Raw genomic sequence first — 22,469 nt, forward strand, 5'->3', positions numbered from 1 at the left:
CAATCCCAGCTATTGTTTGCTGCGGTCAGAATCTGTCAGCCTTCCTGTTGGAGGGGAGTTAGCAAAAGGCACTGACTATTATGTTGTAGTAGTATGTTTAACCCTTCATTTATAGACTTCTAAAAGCCAAGAAGTTTTGCTTGAATGTATGCTAAGGCATTAGAAATTGTGTGATTAAAACACAAACATCAAGATTACCTATTTACAGGAGTAGTCAAAGGGATAAGAATCTAAAGGAAACATCCTTTTAAACATATGTGTTTGCAGAAAAGATTAGTGCTAGAAATGATTTTAAAGAACATCATTTTGTAAACTCCTTGGTGAAGGAACTGTTGGTTATTATGCAATATAAATATGAGCCAACAGAGCACCTGTACCACAAAATGCCAATATGCCAGTGACAGCTCATGTTGATAAGTTTCTTACAGAAATATTACAGTTGATTTTTTTTTTTTTACAGGCTGATCCCTTTTTATACCATAATTATGTTCTTTTAATTGAAAATACTTCTTGTTAATTTGGTGAACAGGAAAATACTTGTGTTTTTGTCAATCTCAGACTGCCTGAGCTTTAAGTGCAATGAATGCACATGAATGTCTGCTCCATGTCACACATAGTTTTAATTTTAGCAACTCTAGTTGCAATATTAGATGTCTACTTTGTCATATCAAGTGTTCTTTTCATGAAATCTGCAACTACGTCAATGTAATTTTCAAGTACACATTCTGCCTGTAGCTGTACACATTTGTGTAGAAACAAAAAGTTTTAACCTGTACTTTTGACAATGAGAGTGTGGCATACTGCATATTCATACACAGTGAATCCCTGTTTGGTATTTACTCTGTATTTACTGGTTTCAAAATTAAAAAAAAACTAATCTGAAGATACAGTATTTTTCAAATAGAAAAGCCATTTAACTTGTGCTCAAACTGCCCGGTCTGCTGTTTTTCAAATATGGAAGACATTATGAATGAAATGAATTAAAATGTTAATACATATATATATTTCTCTAATACAATTCTACTGGGTAATGAGGAACAGGAATAGTTTTTGTTCTAACAATCTAAAAATCTCATTGCCTAAACCATTTTCTTTCAGGTAAGTCAAAGCAATCTTTTCATAGCAAGTATGAAGTTGAGTCAGGTAAGCTTGTCTTTGGATTTAAAAACATTTTTTCTATGCCTGCTATTCCTATACCTGTATATGTGTATATATATGTACATATATGTACATTTAGATAACACGATCCTTTACTCTGCTTTACTCTGATTATTTTTTTTTTTTAATAAAATATCTCTGCCTCTTGCTGTGGAAATAGGTTTGTATTAGCCACATTCCAGAGGAACAGGGATAGGAGTGCTGGTGGGTTTTACTTTCATCAGGTTCTTCTGGAATGTAAGAGCATAGAGAATTATTTATGGTTTTGTTCCAGTCAGTGCCCACAGAGTGGAGTGGGGCGATAGGGTGCACAGTCCCTGCCCTGGCAGCTGATGTGCCGTCCTCCTGCCTGAGTTGTCCTCTGTGAATGGATTAGTGTGCAGAGCTGGTAGTACAGAGGACCCTGGAAGACCCAAGGAGATTGTAGATGTGATCTTTATCCTTCTGTAGGGTTTTGGGGGTGTAATCAGCTTGAGAGAGAGCTCTCGCAGAACTGGGAGACAGCTTGGGAGAAGTGGGATCAGAAAAGTCAGGCTTGAATTTGTTATGCAGATGGGTACAGTAAGAAGGGTATTGCACAGAATAGTACTTCAGGGAAGTGAGAGCAAAGAGTGGGTGATGAAAGTGTATTTTATCACAGTGGCTGTATTGGGATGAGTTTTTGTTTTTAATACCCAGCAAAGAGAAGAGGGTAAAGCAGGCATCCAGCATGGTGCTAGGAAAGACATTACAGTTCAGCACATAGGCTTATGAGCACATGAGGTCTGTTTGCAGCACAGATAGATGTACTCAAGCTACGTTCTTCCCTTAGCAGCAGCAGCAGTGTGTAGTCATTCCCAGCTCACTCTGAAATGTATTCCCCCTGGTCATCAGTGCCTTTATTGCCAAAGCCATTTTTCCTAAAGTAACTCAATGCTGCGGTAACGCTTCTGATCTGTTCTAACCTAAAGTATAGTTATTAAACACTATAGCTATCCCAGAGAAGAGAGAAAGGAGTACATGGATATTTTAAAACTTTTAAATTATCTCTGAAGATGTCTAGGTTTGTGAAAAAAGGGTCTCCTTTTTGAAGGAAGTGTGTATTCTAGGTGTTTTAATCTTTTAAGGAAATAAAAGTGTTTCTTATAAAAGAGCTCTTTTTTTCACTATTATTATTAGATATAGGAGACATTATAACATTCTAAAAAAATAAAAAATATATTGTAATTAGTTTGTTGTTGTTGCTGTTTAGACTCATGTACCTCCATTGGGGGTTTTCCATTTATTTGCTCCCATAAGTCAACAAAAATGAAAACAGATTTTTAATACAATTTACTTTTTTAAAAAATATATCAGATTGAATACCTCTCTCAAAAAATGTATTAGTGGTATTGTTGTGTTATGATGTAGAATGATAAAGCCATGTAAAATATTGTGAAAAAAGGTTGTTGAAGAAAGAACATTTATAAAAGAGTGTTAAACCAGGAAGAATGAATATTTCATATTCAAGCACGTCAAATCATTTTGGAAATTCTCTGCAGATTTATGGCATAACAAGTTACTCAAACCCATAGGACTATTTGCATTTATTTAGACCTTATGTATATTTGCATATTTCATTAAATAAACCATACTTTAAATGTTTAATTTGCCAACTTACATACTGCTGAACAAATGAAGTGATTCTGTTTTGGAAACTTTGAACTGAGGATAATGCATCTATAGCATGGTGGGTATGTCCGTGACAATGCATGGGACAGCACTGTGGATGTTTCCTGCCTGGTGATGGCAATGTTCAGCACTGGGGACACTACAGGAGTCTACCTTTTCACTCAGCTTGTGCTCCTGTGGTGGAGAGATCTGCCTAACATTGGGTAATATTTCCTATCCCTTGTAACAAATTGCATGATATATGCCAGCAGCTAATGTGGAGGGTAGTGGTGCTACAGTCAACAGAGAATGTGATGGTTGATGTTCTTCTCTCTGGAGAAACTGCATGCAATTAGTCTGATGTGCTGATTGATACAGACAGCACATAGAGAGGCTGTATATGTAGTGCCTAGTATCATTATTAATAATTGTGAAGGTGTGTTGGCATTTATACTGCTGTAATAACACTGACTCCAACCAGGGTTAGAGAATCACAGATTGGATGGCATAATGAAGGCAATCTGCGTAATACTTATGGTGGCATTTAAATACAACATTTTCAGTACAACTTGCAGGCAACTGACAGGTTTTAATTTTGATTATTTTAATGAAATTAAGCCTACATATATCTCCAGATATAAACCGGGGCACTTTTTTCTTTGATGGTGTTGCAGGACACAACAATTTGATACACTGGAAAGCATCTTGCACGTTTTACTTGTGTGATGTATTTTCTACTGGTTTCATTTACTGTTTTTGATTATTGCCAAGTCAGTAAGGTAGGTTATAGTTAATGCAAAAAATCAGGACTGGTGAATAAAATTGATGTACTTCTTACATTTAGTTTGTCTTTGTGTGTTTTAGCATTTTATTATTTTAAAGAAAGTGAGTCATGGTTTAGGACAGTGTCAAAAAAAGTCAAATCAATTGCGTTTTCACTGTACTTGCCTTTATAGCATTTAATGTATGATTCATCCTACCAAAGCCCAACCTCATGATTCACATCAGTTGTAAGAGAAGAAGAAAATAGTAGCTCGATCAATCAGTAGTACCATCAGTTAACTAAAATTGTATTTATTTGTTGTTAAGTAGATAATAGCTTTGTCTGCTTCAGCTCTTTGGAGATTCACTCCAAAACAGTATCTCCTAATTACTGTGTGTTTTTCTCAAACTAGCAATTGTAAAAACAGTAGTATCATTTTGGTTGTAGAAATGAACATGATGAAAATCTAAGACTCTTTCATTTTGTTTTCCAGGCAACAGTAAAGCAGCACCACAGTGTCCTCTCCATCTTTACTCAACAAAGTGAGTGTTCCTGCCAAGTGCTGTGATTAAAAAAACATATTTTGCTAAACAGCCATTTTGTGTGGACTTCTGTCACCTTAAGAAGCATTTGTCTTAAGCCTATCCACCTGTTCCTCTGTATGTCTCAGGCCCAGTGAAGAAATAGTCCCTAATTTTGCTAAATATGGAATGAAAGAAGTTTTGAGGTACCATGTGCTGTACATCTGAACCCTTGGGAATCCAAACCTTATCGCTTTGAATGTTGCTTTGTTTATTAGTGACCACAGAGGAATATGTAAAAATATCAGAGGTTTCTCATGATGCTTGGTTGTTTGGCAAACTCAAAATGAAACACAACAATCAGAATATTGAGGTTTTTTTTAGCTTGCATATATTTTGCACAGCCCTAAATTTCCTATGCATGTAGCCACCTTAATCTTAATTATTTAAATTAAGAGCTACACACTAAAACAAACTTTTGCCCCAGTCTAGTAAATTCTGAGCTCCCAAAATATTCGCCATCATAGTTGGATTGTGTTTTATCAAAATATCTAGAAATGTTTTCCGTGTGCTCTAGAAGACTGTGCAGTAACTATTGCCTTAGACCTTCTGTTTTCTTGTTCTTAATAGACATTATCCCCATATAGTGACAGTCCAGTCTTTCCCAACAATGGCAACATATGGACAGACTCAGTACAGTGCAGGAATCCAACAGGCTGCTGCATACACTGCCTACCCTCCTCCAGCGCAGCCCTACGGCATACCTTCCTACAGTGAGTACTCTGATGTCATATTACCTTTGAGTGTAACCTCTTCCTTTTGGTCCTAGAAAAACTTATTTGAAGACTTGAGGTTTAGAATGAAAAGTCATTTCTATATTGGGAGCGTTCACTTCTTAGTCTTAATGGATAAGCTGACTTCATTAAAAATGGTAGGATTACTTTGAACTATCTGTCAACTCCTTCTATCCTGTGATATGGTCTTACAAACTACTTAAGGTTGAAGATGGTGAGTAATAGGATAGGAGACAGTATGAAAGAGGATGTTCGACTTACGAGCAAGCAGGAGCTGTGACTGTTGCCATGACTCACTACAGTGCAGTGAATATGGTATTTAGGTAAAGTTCGCTTTGCCTTCCTTGATGTCTCCTGGAGTTTCAGTGATAAAAGCTACTTAAAAGTAAAAAAAAAAAAGTAAAAAAAATATGTATGCTATTATAGAAGATCTGGGACACAAAGCAAAGTAGGACATTGGTGAAAAGGTACAGAGTACTTTGGTTTTGGAGGACTGTTTGTGTTTAAATGAATGGCTGTTGGCTATAAGTGCCATGAGCATTTCTAACCCTGGTCAACTTTTGTTCCCTACACAGCCTCACAAGCAGCTGTGGGGAGATGGTGCTGGGCTGGGAGCAGCTGGAAGATTCAGGCAGAGAACTAACTAAACCAGCACTCCTAATGGTGGAAAGCCTGGCAAACCAAGTGTTAAATGTCTTCAAGCTGTGCATGGAAATAGCATGCTGTTGAGGCAATTGGGAAGTTCTTTCCACTCCTGAAGACCAAAGGGATACTGCTCTTGCTTAGGCACAATTCTTTAACAGAAAGTTTTGAGGCTCCTTATTCCAAGCTGATCTCATGAGTGCTGAGTATTGCAGCTTCATAGTTCTGTTTCTGCTGCTGGTTTCTCTCACACTTTTAAACACCTTCATTTGCTTGGCAAATACAGTATTCTTTCCCAACGAGATTTTATACAGCCTTTGATAACATTTTTCCTGAAAGGAAATTCAATGCAATAGTCTGGAAGGTCAGGGAAATGGTCTTGGCAGAGATGAAGGTCTACCAGGATGATGAGAGGAATGTTTTGAGACCCTTTACTGGAGCTACTTGTGTGTTTGCATCAGCTGGCTGATTTCCAAGACAAACTCTGAACAGTTGTCCTGTTAGAGCAGGTGAAAGTAGAGCCATTTGCTACTGCCTTGAGTCTTTAGGGCATACATGTGTCAGGCCCATATGCTGCTTATAAATCCTGTGGATGACCTCTTAGCATCCTTGAGCAATGATTTCCCTCCCCCAGTTCATATACCCTCTGTAAGATACTCAGCACAGCATATGAAAAACTCCACCTGGCTGACAACCAAGAACAATGAAGCAGTATTGTTTTTAGGCACAAAAATAAAACTCAGCCAGTTTCTAGACAAAACAGAACATTGTGTGGAAATTAATTTGGTGCTAAGTTATTTCACTGTCTGACAACAATTTTAGATTTCCAAAAAGGCCCATTCGCTGAAGATTAATTGTAGCCAGGGTAGATGGAGTGTTTGCATGCGGAGTGCTGATGTAATTGAAAATCATGAGATGTTATGAAAAGAAGCTTCTCTGCACACACTCGCAAATCCCTTTACTTCCCCAGCAGTAATGGACCCGGACGCCTGCACTAACACATGTTCACTCACTGTCCAAATAAACTTCCTTCTTTTCACAATACAACATTTTCATATTAATGCTAACTTGTACTCAGATTGTATTGCAGCTATTCTCACCTAAAGCTTAAAGAAGTCGTTTTATTTGAGAAGATATTATCTGGGGGAAATTGTTCCCAACCTGAGCAAATGCAGACTTGTTGCTTCTAAGAGTCATTAAGCTAGAAAACAGCATGTTTGGTGAAAGGCACATGAAATTGACTTGTCTTTTGGCAAGTTTGTTTGTAAGTGCTAACAGACAACAGCAGTCTGGAAAGTGTATAAATCTAAGGCCAGAAGTCAACAGGGTCTTTGTTTAGCTCTAGTGCTCAAGTACTCAGGATGCGTCCGTGGCTATTTTTTGTTTTGTGCAAATAGGTATGCAAAGAAGGAGGAGGATCACACCCAAGGATTCATAATAAGATGCACCTTTCAGCTGTTTATATTAGCAATACAGCTGTAGAACCTTGGCAGCAACTGTGAATAAAATATCAGCCCCTTTTACTATCAGCAAAGGTTTAATCAGTGCTTGAATCAGCAAGTGCTGCTGCTCCAGTAAACTGTCAGTTTAATTGCCTGATTTTAGTAATGAAAATATTTTGTGGCTTCAGGACTTACATTTACTGTTCCTGAACTGTATGTTATATCCAAGTGAATAAATGATAACCCTTCTGTATGACCTGCTACTAAATACCTAATTACCAAACCTGAAAATATAATGGAAGTAAAAGATACGTCTACTGAGAACAGAAGTCTTGACATTCATTTGCTGCAGGTCCTGTTGCTTTGTTAATGATTGCTTGCACCTGATAACTGTTCAGAAAGGTCTTGAGTCAATGAGTTTGTTTAACACCAAAACAAAACTGTTTTTCCATAAATTGTTTTTGAAAACAATGTTATTTCTGCTTGCTTCTCTATCTTAAGAAAAGTTCATTCAGGTGTGGATACAGGGTGTGGCTCTCTCAAATACTATTTGTGGTGAATTCATTTGATTTGTATTACTTGAGAGACTAATGAGGATAATTTTAAAAAAAATTATAAAGTGTAGGTTAAAATCTAGCTGAAATACTTGTGAATTCCTAATCTTTCTTTTTTATAACTTTACGTGACACAACACACATTCTGCTCTTGGTTCCTGCATTGTGCTTCAAAGGCATCAAAACAGAGGACAGCTTGAGCCATTCCCCAGGACAGAGTGGGTTTCTTAGTTATGGATCCAGTTTCAGTACCCCGACTGCTGGACAAGCACCGTATACCTACCAGATGCATGGTAAGTACAGCTTGCTGCTTTGTAGGATGTCTCATGAGAAGTCACAATAGCATACTCCACATTAGATCAGTTCTTCTTTTACAATTATGATAAAAATATTAGTAATAGGGTAGGAGTGAAAGTAAGATTTTGGAAGTCTGTTGTGCTTATCAAGGAATTAATTTCTGGCAGAAGTACTGGATTTAGCACTGAGGCACCCTAGCAAAACTTTGTGTATGACCAATTTAAGCTTTGCCTTTCTACAGAAACTGTTGTGTTTAATACATCTACCTTTTTTAACTTATAAAGTACCAATACCATTGAACAACTACAGGCTACCAGATGAATTAAAATTCTGAACAGCCGAGCTGAAAGCAGCTGCTTTTTCCCTAAGGTTCCTGAGTGAAGAATTAGAAAGTTTAGAATAACTCTTTTACTACTGTCAAAATATTAACTGATTATATAATAATGAATCGGATTTCCTTATGTCTTCAGTGACACTGCCTTCTGCTTGGAGCTTCGTAACACTTTGTTTTGTTGTATAACCAAGAAGGTCAAAATACACTTAATTCCTAAAAGTAAAACTTATTTTTAGTCATACAATTTCAGAAGCTGTACAAAACACCAGATTCCATGAGACTCAGTGATGATTCGCTAACTCCAGGGAAGTCATGGAAGGGTTTAAAGCTGAAATACAGAAAATGGGGAAGTAAATTAAAATGTTGGAAGTTCACTTATGATTCCTTTTAACCCATTTTTTAGCATGGAATTGCACTTCTTTGAGTATTTTAATGTTGCTTGTCAGAAAGAGAGGTTTTTGTTTTCTCAAGTGTTATAACATGCTACTTCCTCCAGCATGCCGTTCCTGATCTTCGTGAATTACGCTTATTTATTGATTTGTTTATGTATTTATTTTTCTGAAACTTGCTGAGTCATTATGTGTGAATTGGAGGGGCAGTGTTAAAATTTGGATATACTCTGTTAATCTGAACGTAAAAATACCTGTCCAGGAAATTCTTCAAGCAGTGATGATGAACTTTAATGCAACAATAGCAGATCAGAGGAACCATAGGATAACCATTTCAGCTTTATCAATCATTTTAGACACAAAATGAATGAGTGTCTTTGGAGGGAAGTATGTTCTAGAAAGTTAAAAATCGTCCATCTTAGGTTCTGTTGAGTGGGGAGGGTCAATCACACACGCTGAGTATGCTGTGCCCTTTATTGCTGTGGCTAAATGTATTCAGACTCACTAGTTTAGGAGCAGCTTGCATACAACTGAGGCAGCTCTGTGATCAACTGCTGACATAGTTGATTTTCTACATCTTGACTCCTACAAACTTCATTCATCCTATCTCAAATAGGACTTTAGTTTTTGCTTTCTGTTTTACTCCTTGAACATCTCAGTCTTGTCTTGAGATTGTGTTTCACTGTCAGTAGTGGAAGTCCTCTCTCTTTGGTAAAACAGGCTTGCATCACCAGCAATGGTAGATGCTGGAGTTTGATGGCTTGTTTGCCGTTTTTTCTATGGGCTGAAGTATTGTGTATGTGCCCTCCTGTTCTGTTCTTTGTCCTGACTAAACACTGTGTGATTAGATGCTAATGATTGTTGCACCACTGTTGACTCAGCATAGGCATTTTCTTTTCCTGCCATGGAAGATCAGTGTATTCCCATCTGTGTTTCTGTTGCTTTGTGTTTTCCCAGAATGCAGCTCCCACATGTGCTTGGTGTTAGCTTAGAAGAATCTGAGATATTTGGGAAGGCAAACTCTTGACTCGTTTGGGACTGAAGTTTTTAAGATGGCCCCTTTGTTCAATTAAGAGGTTTAGACAAACAAGTTTTGTTTAATCAGCACTTGAAAATGTTACACTTGTAAGGAATACTGACAATCGAGAATGTTGTACCAAAACAGGCCAGAAAAAAGTTTATGCAGAAGTGTACGAGCATGAATGTGCCCAAGGTGCTTTCAGATAATGCTTTCTAAGGTGATGCTACGGTGTGAGATAAATTTGCTTCTTTTCATTCAGATTTTTATGCTAGACAGATCATTTCAGCCAGCTCACTAAGCTGTCAACACAAAAGGAAAACTGTTTCTGCATATGGCAGGTGCTTACTCCAAGGCAAAAGGAGCAGAAGTAAATGTGTCTTCCTGTTGTAAACAAATACTTCCACCCTTCTCCTTGCTCATGGAGGGAACAGTCTGAAGCTCCCTGACCATACAGTTTATTTACCTTGTTGAGTGCTGGTGAAAGGTTTGAGTGAGAAGCTGGGAGCCTTCCTGTGCTGAGTGCTACTGAGGAATGTGCACTCTGTGCTTTCCCACGCTGCCGCACCTGGGGGCAGGGAGGCAATTCTTCCATCTCCTTAATCCAATCGAGCAACTCTCCATGCCACCCAAGCCCTAGGCCCATGGGACTTCTGCCAAGTTTGCATCAGCCCTGTTGGTCACCCCATTAGTGACCCCAGGCAGGGACTTTGGCTGATGAGATTAAACAGCTGAAGGTGCAAATTTTTATTTAAATACTTTTATAAAATCAAATTTCAGGGGGGCTTTAAGAGTCAAGCTCTTAACCCTTCCTTCAAGAATAAAATATTCATTACATCATGTCAAAATAGAGAAGAAATCTTGAAGAGCCTGACAAGTGCAATGGATCATCAAGGAAGGGCATCTCCCGGAGTGTCTACTCCTGGTGCTACTTAGTTTTGCATTTTAAAGGGTGAGGGAAATAAATGCTTTTTTCAAGCTAGCTCTGTGAGTATTGTAAGTTGGTAATACCTCGAGTACCTAACTGAAATAACTTTTGACTGCTGTTGGCTTCTATTGAACATCAGCTCCCAGAGCAACATAGTGAAGTTGTCTGCAGGCAGGCGTGGGTGGTCAGGCTGTGAATCTGGAGCAGCTTATGCAGACTGTGCAAATCCTCACAGTCCCCTTGCTTATGAATTACATGGCCAGGAAATAGGTGTGTTATGCCAATCACCAAGGAATAATGACCTTTTGGATGACAAATATTTTGTCTCATAAGGCTCTAGGACAAATGTTCTCCTTCAGTACATGCCCAGGTAGTTGGAGCTGTTCGGTTTGCTCTCATGTTTCTTTGGAACCAACACAAGCTCTGGCTGGGATAGAAGTGTTAGGTTGAAGCCTCACCTCCCTGATGGCTCTTTTGGCACTTCTGAAGCCAGATTTCCTCAAGTCTGTTGATTTTCTCCACAAACACAGATGATGCAGATGCAATGGGGTAGTGTTCAGCTTTCCATTTTTAACTGCAGTTACCAACTGTATCCTGGATCTTGAGCAAGAACAGAATCCACTGAAAAGCAATAACGAGGATAAAACATTCTTTCAGTTACTAAGTGGTAAAGAAAAAAAAAAAAAAGCAAAACTATTTTACAGACAGCCAGAAGGGGAAATCTATTTTCATGCTTTCCTAGCATGAAAATAAATTAAATGTGGAAGGGCTTATAAGCCAAATAGCTAATGCAGTATGTCACACACATATATAATATAAGAGATGAGGTTGGCAAGTTCCATATCTGCCAGAAAAGACATGAAACTATAACACTAAGGTACTATAGATTGAAATAATGATTTTAATTTCCATGTAACACAGTGGATATGATAGTATTTTGGCAGACTGAGTAACATTCAAATAGGCTGAAATGTAGTATTACTTACTCCGAAGGACTGACTTTATTCTCTTGTTTTTAATCAGTGCTGTATGCAGTGTATTTATAAAATTAATTTGTTGTAATGAAGCGACAATATCTGAAATATGCATGTGACCAGTTCAGGAGGGCAACTCATTTTTAGAGCTGTGAATCAGAAGACAAGGTAACAGCTTGCATTACTTTTCTGTCTTTGACGTAAAAAATTTGTAATACTGTGGGGGAAAAAAAGCTGCTTCAGGTCTGTGCTGTTTTCTAATGGATCCTTATACATGTGTGCAACTGCAGTACTGACTCCTCAGAGAACACCACAGTCTACATATCAGAAATATATTTGCTTCTTAACATGTATTTTTCAACATTTACATGTTCTTACAATTTAGCAGTTTAGTGAGCTGTTCAGAGTTTTGGTAAAATTATTATTCAGTAATAAAAATTGTGTACAAGACACAAAGGTTGTATTCAACCTCTGCCCCATGGAGCTTACCATGTAAACTGGCAATTGAGGAAACTGCTTGTCGGGGAAGGATTTTCAGAAGCTAATAACATGAAGCCACTCTGTTTTCTGGCTTCTCTGCACTAATGGTAACAGGGCAGACTTGAGTTGCAGCAGGGCAAGCAATTACACTTGTATTCTGCCAAGCATAGTCATACCCAAATGATTCCATTCCTCAAAGAAAGAGAATAGGTCATCTTTCAACCCTAGAGTTTTCGGATTGAATCTCTGGTGTGCTTCTCTTTGTCTGCGATACCACGCCTATTAGAGTTCATTAGGATTAGAAAAACCATCCACATTTCATGATAATTAATAATTATTAAAAATTTTCATCCGTACAAATAGCCAGTCAGAGCATGAAGTGAATGTTTCAATTAAAATATGTTGGTTTGGGAGGGAAGGCTTGTTTGTTTTCTTTTGGGGGTGTTTTTGTTTTTTTACAACCCTCAGAGATATTGTTTATATATCCACTCTCCAGACATCAGGTCATATTTTCCTGTGCATTTTACATATGACCTTACCTAGTTTTACAACGCTTTTTCATTTATGCTTGGATACTGGAGGATTTTTTTGATACTGCAAACAGTTGCTTTGGATTTGTGCAGGCAGTAGGTGCTTCATCCGGTCTTGTTGGTAATTAGCATCATCCCTCATCCCCCTCCTTACAGCTTCTCTTCTGATGTGTTGATCTTCCTGTCCCTTGTATTGTGAATGAAGAGAAAACTAGACTTATTGTCCCGCGAATGTTAGCACTGATGACTTTCTATTCACTCGGAAAAATACTTTGGACTTAACATTAGTGTAACAGAATGGAATCTGATCCTGTGCAGGAGCAAATGCACTGTCAAATGTATAAGGAAATCTGTGGAATGTAATAAATTTATCATTTAATCAGCTATGTGAAATACTAATAGAAGACTGCTGGCACATTAGCTAATATAGGAAACCATAAGGTATGTAGAGAGAGCAATGGCAGCCAGCTTATAGGTTATTTCCTGCAGTCACATGAGCTTGTGTTACCCCCTTATTGCACATCAGACCATCTCTTCTCAGCTTGTCATTAATTCCTAGACAATGCCTAGGAATGCTCTTCAGTTATTATTGCTAAAATGACAGCTGGAATGAAATTATGAAATTGCACAACAGTTAAAACTATGCAGATACTGTTGTTGGGCAGGAAAAGATGTGACCATTTTTATAATAGCCAAATTAATCTACCCACAAAATACTTTTTACATTACAAAGGAAAATTCAGTTACGTAACTGGGATAACTTTCCTTTGCCAAGAAATTGCAAAGCAGTATTGGGTTCAGTGCAGACATAAATTTGGGGCCAAGGGCCTACGCAGTGAAATTCTTTGCTACTGCTGAGCATTTGTTTTCTTTGTAGAGTCCATTCTGATCAGCTGTCAAATAATGAATGAATAGAAAGTGTCATATATTTGTGCAATACTGATTTGAAATGGGCTAACTATATATGTTGCTTATGTTTGTGAAATGAATTGCTTATGCTTGAGACAAAGTAAAATCTGACTATTTAATTGATTGAAGTGTTCCATTATGCTGAAAACATTTTGGTTCTTGTTAGTATCTGGATAATGTTTTCAAAGAGGTGCCTGAATTTCTTGCAATTGTGTGCCAGTTTGTTGCATATTTAATATGAGCCCATAAATATCTATTTGGCATGAATAGTTAGCTCTACATGCATGAATTTTGCAAAGGAGGTGGCATGTTTTATTTTAAGCCTGATTCTTCTAGTATTTGGTGATGAAATGTATGAGAAGAGCAAATTTTAACTTGCACTTCAGAAATGTGGACCATGCTTTGTTATGCAAATAGTGAATCTATCTGAAGTCACAGAAAATAAAGGACAAGGAGACAATGTTCTCAGCGAACTGTAACTCAGATGCCTTAGGTTCATAAAATTAAAACCTCAGTAGAAAATGAGTGGCCTCTTTCAAAAGCTTCTGCTTCACAGATGGTTTGCATTAGTTGCAGTCTAAAACTGTGGCAGCAAAGCTGTCCTCCACTCCATGGTGAGTTCAGCAGGGAGAGGCCTCTCTTCAGCAGAGGTCAGACTTCACTTTTTACAGTGTAAATACAAGTTTTCCCAGAATAACAGCACAGTCACCCTTTCAAAGATTTCTAAACATGAGAGGCTGACCACACTACATTTACTTTGTTTTAAAACCAGCTATCTTACAGGAGAAGGAACTCATAGGGAGAAGCAAAGGTGTTGACAGCGATGCACTGTAAGCTGCAAGGATCTGTGCTACTGCTATCCAAGGACAGAACCCCCCTCTAGCTTTTCCCATTTCCTGCTTTTTTGGTGCTTCTATTTAGAAACCTTATTGTCATATTGAAATATATTCATAGGTCCTTATTAAGTAAGGAGGGACTTGGAAAGGGGATGTGCCATGGGAGATTCAGAGGAATAACAGAAAATGAGTATTTTGAAATACTAGCTTTGAAAATATTTAGGAATAACTTTTTCCCCAATGTGAAGAGGAGTGTGGGAGGAAAGCCTGAGAGTTCTGTTTGTTTTTTAGGAGAGGAATCTATAAGGTGTGGGAGAGTAATGATGGGACGGGATGAAGAAAGTACAGCTTGTGATGATGAGGAAGTGGGAATCAATAGAGAATAAAGGAATGAATGATGTTTTCCTAACCTTTTTTTTTACTAATTTGGCAACATTTGTGGAGGTCATTTCAAATACTCAAAATGGTTAACCATAGAATCACAATAACACAATAGCCAAACAATACACTGAAGTACTTTTACATGAGAATATGCTAAGATTTCTGTTGGGACTTCATTAATAAACAAAATGGATACATATATTTTAAAGGAAACAATACATCTTTGATATAATGAGATTTTAAATCACAGTTTGACATCATAGAACTATATGGATAATAGCAGATGAGAAAAAGGGTACATCTTTTCACAACATAGAGGCATATATTTACAGTGAACATTTCAAATTTAAAATAATTCCATAATTTCAGAATTCTATCATTCTCTTTCATATAGATGCACCATCAACATAAAAGTAGTCACATTACAGAGATGCTTGGATGTTGTGAAGACTTCTGTTTATGGATTCTATTTTGTTCATTTTTGTAGGTTAAAAGAAAATTTGTAAGATGGTAACAACTTGGGAAATTACAAACTTGGCCTTGATTATTCATTTAAGGTGCAGTTGGCATAGAATATGCTAAAAATCTTACAGAAGCTTCACTGAATAATTGATTTGGTATACATACTAATATTTTCTTGAAAATATCTAGAAGGCAATAGAAGAGCTAATATAGAATTACATGTAAAAATTTACATCAAGAAACATCATACTTGCATAGTCAAACACTTGAAAGTTGGGAAAAATGTGATTCATGATACTTGTGCAGCAATTGTACTGCTTTTTGTTGTATCTCATTTCCAAACACTGTGTAAGATAATGCACCGATGGAAAAAATAGAATGCAGTCATAAAATCAAAGACTGTGATGATGTTTGTGGACAAATAAGTCTGACTCTGCTTCTGTTAGCACAGGCTTTGCAAATTAGGAGTTTCTTAGCTGCTGTGCTGGCATCAAATAGCCCTCTTACATGTTTTTGTGCTTTTTTTTAATATGCAGTTTGGATACATTTTCTATTTATATTGGCAGGGTTCAAATACTGAAACTTCTGTTCTACAATACTGTGACATGTAGGACTTTCCTTTTTACTTTTTCGTCTTGCCCAGTTATCTGTCAGTGGGTCTGAAGCAGTGTCATGCCTTGGATCAGACTGCATCAGAAAGAAGCTTTAATTTTTGGTGGCTCTGGAGTCCCCTGGGTAAAGTCAGTCTTCTTGGTTGTTTTTTGTTGTTGTGGTTTTTTTTGTTTGTTTGTTTTTTTAAAACAAGAGATTTTTCAGAAACAATCTATATCATTGCTTCAAGGATGTTTATTTTTTCATTGTTCAAATGTTTCCCTGTGATTTGCTTTTGAGGACAATCCAATGTGATTTCCTTCTGTAGCTGCATCATCATTTGATTAGAGGGGTTGAAAGGAACACTTTCTCCGAAAAATAATAAAATTAAGTTGCTTTCCCAGGCCTCAGTCCTGAGAGTGAGTATAAACCATCCCAGCACTTTCAACACCATTGCTGAGCTGGATTGATCTCAACAGGTGACCAGGCTCAAAAGCATGGTAAAAGCCAGGCCTGTACAACTGGCCTGGTTATCACTTGTTAAAGCTCTTTGAGTCTCTGTGGGTTGAATATTCCCAGAAGCAGGCAGCGGGAAAGAGCTTTGACTCAGAAAAACTGTACTGTGAAATATGTTTTGTATCACCACTCAGAGTGCCCATGAACACCTGGTTAGACAAGCAGGAGTGAATGGGATTGTAGTGGGAGACGAATGGACATATTTTAAATGGGTTGCATGTCAGGAGGTAATATCTGCAGAAGGTGTTTGCATACTTCTGGGAGCAATATCCTTTAACAGAAACTGCTGATGTCAAGTGCTATAATGTGGTAGAACCATGCTTTCATCTAGGTTAGTATAGCGTGCTCTTCCCTATGCTGTCTGAGCCCTCTCAGACAGAAATACAAGACCATTTTTGGTTCATTTTGCGTAATAGCAAACAGTTGAGCAGTATGCTGCAAAGTACATACATGTGGGTTGACTTTTTATTCTCCTTTAACAGGTCAGATAGTCTTGAAATACCTCCACAGCTGACAGCCATGCAACATTTTATGAGCTTTCTTGCCCAATAAATGCAGGCAGATGTTGTTGAATTTGGAACATTACGAGGCACTGGAGTATAGCTGGTGGGAGGTAATTTTGAGGAGTGCTTAACCTCTGGCTAAAAAAGTAGCAGCTTGGAGAATGCAATATTTACTGCAGGAAACATTAGCTTGTCAAAAGAGGTAAAGTACTGCAAAGAACCTTTTTGAATGACCATGCAAATCTTCATCCAGATGTGTTTCGTAGCGTAGAGTAGTGCATGCTCCTCTGGGAGTTAGACTAAGGCCTTTCCTTGTATCATTTGTAGTCAACATTGTTTCCTGTATGAAAACAGCTTGCTAACCTAAGAGTATACAAGCAATTATAGGCAGGCTTGTGAAATATCATGCAAATCAACTGAACCCCGTAAGCATTCATTTTATTAGTTCTCCATAATCAAATAATCCTTTGAGAGAGCTACCTAAAACCACTGTGTCTGCAAATCTACGAGTTAGAGGAAGCACTTCAATCTAAACATTGTTGTTCTATTTCACCCTTCTGATGACAGGGCCTTCTGACCTGTGTAATGCAAGAACACAAACCTAATATTCAAAGTTTGCCATAGTATTGATCTGAACTATACCACGGACCCCTTCTATCTCTGTAATCACAACTTCCCAAGGCACAGATATTCTTGTGTTGTACTGTGTATTCATAAGCTGAAATAAAACATATTTTAGCAATGCAAGAGCTATAGTTCTGGAGATACTAAAAATAACTGTGAATATTCCCTTGTTTCTTTACATACCTTGCGCAAAAGGGAGAGGAAAAAGAAATGTATCTTGTAATTGCAGTGGTGGAAAAGAGCAAAAGGGAGAGACTGAGTAGGAGAAGCTGGTATGAATATTGTTGCAGGAGCAATGCACACATCATTGAATTACCCTTGACCATGTTATGGATTTTAAAATACTTGAATTAAAATGGGAAGGAGGGAGACATAGCAAATGAAATCCATGTGTATGAATATATAACATCAATCAGCTCACAAAGAGTTTCTCTATAAATATTGCCCTTGGACACTCGTATAGAGAAGGGCCACATCTACTTATCAAGGAGAAGCCATGGCACTGAATATGTACAGCATATGCATGGCTTTTATGTGGTGTCTTTTCATGCAAGTGTGTTTGTGATACCCATACTTTAAAGGGAACGTTTTCAGTACCATACATCTGAAGAGCTATTCTCCTCCAGAATCCAGATTGTTTTATTACCAGCTAAATGTTCTTTAAGCTACCTGTGAATGAGGGTATTGTGACATTTAGCAACTGGTGTGATTGAACACAGATGTGAACCATATTCCATATGGAGAAGATCCAAAAGGAGAGACTTGTAGGCTTGTTTCCGATATGCAAGCAGGAATTTGAATGCAATTACTCGATATTGAGCTACCAAGATAGATAAAAACAAATTGTTTGCTTGCACATCTGTAGTACTGCAAGTGTAAAATCAGCTGCAGTTTGGAACAGTGTGCTGTATTCAGAGGTCAGGAAAATATATACCGATATATATGCCATATATATATGTATAAATAATGCCAGTATATATGGAATTGAAAGTCCTGTGATAATGGAAAGTAAGCATTCAGAAATGGGATGGGGTGAGGCATTTATTACATTGCTTACCCAGTGGCTTCCTAGAAGTGCCCCACTGCAAACAACCACACTTTTCTAATGCTATTCCTGCATATCTCTGAACATTACAAGTGCTATTATCATAGAATCATTTGAGTTGGAATGGACCCTTAGAGATCATCTAGTCCAACTCCTCTGCTATAAACAGGGGGACATCTACAGCTAAATTAGGTTGCTCAGAGCCTGGTCCAGCCTGACCTTGAATGTCTCTAGGTCATTCACCAGATCTCTGGGCAACCTGTGCCAGTGCCTCACCACCCTAATTCTATAAAACCTCTTCCTTATGTCCAATCTAAATCTCCCCTCTTTATTTTGAAAGCAATTCCCCTTGTCCTATCACAACAGACCCTGCTAAAGATTCATTCTGTGGGAAATCACTTTAAAAAAAATGGGGAATAGGGATAATTGCTAACACCAGGATGCAAGGTTTGTTGATAGTTTTCCAGTGCTACTTGAGTTTAATATTTACTGATGCAAAACTGAAATTGCATGCAGCAGACTCATTTTATTACTGGAATTTTTATTTCTTATCAACAAGTTAGGGAGGAAAGAGCAAAAGCTTGGGGCCAGTTTTGATGTATGTATGTTCTGAATGGCTCAATTTTGTGAGGCTTTTCACAGAAACTAACTGGCAGGCCTCATTCTCTGCCTTTTGTTGGATGAAAAAGGAGGTTTTATCCTTATCTTTGTTGCCTGTGGTGCTTGTTTGTTTTTTTTTCCATCTGAATGGATTTTTCATCATTGAAAATGTGGTCTCTCCAGAATGTCTAGCCTGTAAAGTCAAACAGAGACTTAGCTATCATTCCTATCAGGTGGTTCTAGTCCTCACAAGTGTAGGTGTTGAGTGCAGTTAAAATGAAATATTTCTGAACCTGGATTTTCAAGAACATTTTTTCCATGCTGATAATCAATTTTTTTTTTTCATTAAATTTCCATCCTTATTCAGCTGGGAAGAAGTTCTGAATTTTTACCAGCTTTGTTTTCTTGGTTTCCCAAGGTTATTTATCTGTACCTATTCTTCTGTAACAGGGCTGAGCTGGAAAGAAATAATGAGCTTAGCCACACTCAGAGTATTCCTGGGTTGGTAGAGAGGGAAGTTGCCTTTTCCTAATGCAGTAGAGGAGGGGAAAGAAAAATAGGACTGTTTGATCTCAGTTTAGACAAATGATACTGAATGGATACTCCTGATTGGTGAGGATACTGTCAGGGGACAGAATAAGTGAAAAGCTTGATTTGCTAAAGCCTGTTCCCAGGCCAGCTGAACTTAAGGTTTTGGGAAAATATTAGGCTTAAACACTTTCAAAAGTATTCTACAAAACCAGAGTGCAAAATCCATTATGTAGGATCTAGTCACTGTGCCCTGTGAGAAGCTGTGGAGCATGAGTCAATCTCCATCCTCTCACCCCTGTGCTTTTTACCCTTTTCTTCCTGCCTACACCCCTGTGTGTGCACAGACACACTTGGATTGCATTGCTGGAAGCTCAAAGTAAGTTCATTCCAATAGCGCAAGTCTCTCCTTCTTTTTATAATTCCCTCTAATCATTTGGAATCCAGGAAGCTGTGGTATCATGTGCAGGTAGCACAGCAATAAACATGTTCTCATCACAATTTACACATAAAGCATGAGTCCCTCGAGGTAAATCTTTCCTCTCTTGACAGCTTTAATAAAGGATGATGGATTGTTTCTAAATGATAGTTTAGGAAGATCAAAAAATTCCCCCTGCTTTGTTTTAAGCACTGGTGTACAAGAGCTGTTTGTGTTCTGTGAAAGTTGTTTCTGCCTGTAAGCACTGGGGCTCTATTACTCCCCTTCACAGTGGCAAGAAATGCGTAGATACCAAAGGAATATTTTCATCCTGCTGTGTACTTGTTGCTTTTTGACAAAATACAGAAAAGCAAAGCCTAGTATGGGTGGACATGGGGAAATGCCAATAGCTGGATGTGTTGCTGTTGTCAGGATGCTGCTCTGGGCATTCTCTCCATATGGGCTGTGCGGAGGAGGAGGATCGGGCAGTGTGCTGGCTTTCCTCCCAGAGCTGCCTCTGAGGGTTGAATGCCAGGGGAAGGCATGCCCCAAATCCACCTGCACTGGCTCAGCTCTCCCCAGCCAGCGTGCAAAGGTGGCTTTAGGGACCCAGCAGTCAGCTGCACCCTCTTTCTCCTTCTCAGTTACGTGTGGCAGCAAATTAGTTCTGGAGGGCACTCTTCCCTCCTGTTTCTTTTTGGTGTGAGATTTATTTCTCACTGCATGTGCTTTGTAGCTGCACTTGGCAGAGTGGAGTTTGTTCAGCTGTCCATTCCCTAGCTAATCTGATGTCTTAAAATAAATACAAGCAAGTGGATCTTTAGAGAAAGGATGCCACATGAAGATGTGGAAGGATACATGTGGCTAACACAGCACTGCTCAAAATCACTTTTAGAAACCCAAGAAGTAAAAAAGGCTCAGTACCTGATTGGGGCTTTTTCTGATGTTGCCTCAAAGTGACAAAATGAAGCCTAGCCTTCATTGTGGCCATACAGCAACAAAATCATATCTCTTTCACTGTATTTAGGTAACTGTGGAAGCAGTGCATCTGAATACCCTTTGGAATCCAGGACCTTGCATTAGGAAGGAGTACAGCATAGTCCAGCTTTTGTCTCTTGTACGTGAATAGTTTGCCCTCTGGAGTAAACAACACTGTAGACACCAGAAGATTTTTGGTATAGATTGTTATCACCCCACTTGATCTCAAAAGGAAGTTTTTCACCCATGAGAAGAGGGAAATTTTAAAATAGAAAATAGCCTAGACTGGAGTTAAATTAGGGCTAAGACTTGCCGGAGGAATGAGATCCAGCAGATAAGATCTCAGTAATCTGGCAAAGCAGGACTGTCCATATAGATATTTTCTGAACCTTTAGTTATCTACCCACAAATTCTTGCCGTAATGCTTCACCCAGCTAAGTAATCTTGGCTGGACATTAGCTACTTCATTGGGAAGTAACTATGTAAAAAAAAAAAAAAAATTGCCTGTCCATCCTTTCTCTTCCTAATATCCCAGGATGAAACAATGTTTTTGCTCCCTGTGGTGGCACAGAAACTTGACTGAATTTTAAACTTGGGTTGAATCCTTGTTTTCCAGCTTTGTTTCCCAGCCCCATAAATGTTTGTTCCAGTGTACTTAATTGCTGTCTTTGAATGCCTTTCAGTAAGCAGATCCCAGTCTTAACACTTATGTCAGTCATAGCTTGTGATATGCTTTTTTTCTAGGTACTGGATTAGAAATTCTTCATTTAACAATATTCTATTGTTTTGATTACTATTGTGTGTTATGAGTGTGATATTTTTTCCCTTAGGCACAACAGGGATTTACCAGGGAGCCAATGGCCTGACAAATTCTGCTGGATTCAGTGCTGTGCATCAGGTATATCTCAGCATTTATTATTGGCAACCTTGTCAACTATTTTAAACACCTAGAATACTGGTAGATCAGAGAGATTATTCTGGTGTTTACATATATTTAAGAAAAGTTCTACTGCATGTTTTGCCTGGCACCACTTTGGTCTACCTGAGTGGCTTGGCCGCTTGTTGAACTTACGGGTATCTTCATTAGCTTTAAGATGTGTGTATCAACATACATACAGAGAATGCAGTCCTTGGAGTACTCTTGGCAGTCTCTGCTGTGGTGTTGCACAGTGATGCTGAGAGTTTCATCACTCTCACTGCCATCTTGCAACTTTCATATATATTTTCCAGAGCAGAACACTTCCCTTTTAGGATCTTATCCTCTGCTGTCTTGGCACTGTGTAATAAATAGGAACATATTGAAAGAGGTGTTGGCAGGCACTGAATACTGAGCCATCTGAGCTGTCTCTAAGCTTCCTTCTTTGAGAGTACACCTGTCTGTGGGCTTCATGCTTCAGATACCTTGAGAAATGTGTGTATATAAATAAACAACATGCATATATGCACAAGACAGATGTTTTTGCAGTAACAGATGACTTTTCTTGATTGGACCAAACAAATGAGTACGCTATCCCCAAAAATGTTTTTTAGTTAGCCATGGAATAATAATTTCAATTACTTGTCAACAAGATGGTTGTTATGTCTCATATTTCAAATGACAACAGTGGGCAATTTCATTATTACTT

General features: G+C 38.2%; 1 protein-coding gene across 16 annotated transcripts in view; it reads left to right on the forward strand.

Annotated features, from left to right (window-relative positions):
* The window catches only part of EYA2 (EYA transcriptional coactivator and phosphatase 2), a 93,190-nt gene that overhangs the window by 39,049 nt on the left and 31,672 nt on the right, over positions 1-22,469 (forward strand). For 6 of the 16 annotated variants that reach the window (XM_025142163.3, XM_025142165.3, XM_025142166.3 and 3 more), the window contains exons 3-7: positions 1,099-1,143; positions 4,044-4,092; positions 4,702-4,844; positions 7,680-7,796; positions 21,675-21,742. In XM_025142163.3, the coding sequence (XP_024997931.1) occupies positions 1,099-1,143; positions 4,044-4,092; positions 4,702-4,844; positions 7,680-7,796; positions 21,675-21,742 (422 nt within the window). Of the gene's footprint in view, positions 1-1,098; positions 1,144-3,461; positions 3,567-4,043; positions 4,093-4,701; positions 4,845-7,679; positions 7,797-21,674; positions 21,743-22,469 lie in introns of those variants that run through there. The other 10 variants (XM_025142164.3, NM_204915.2, XM_040650639.2 and 7 more) reach the window with 5 other exon arrangements.

The sequence above is a fragment of the Gallus gallus genome, chromosome 20, assembly GCF_016699485.2.
Source record: "Gallus gallus isolate bGalGal1 chromosome 20, bGalGal1.mat.broiler.GRCg7b, whole genome shotgun sequence".
Taxonomy (NCBI): Eukaryota; Metazoa; Chordata; class Aves; order Galliformes; family Phasianidae; genus Gallus; species Gallus gallus.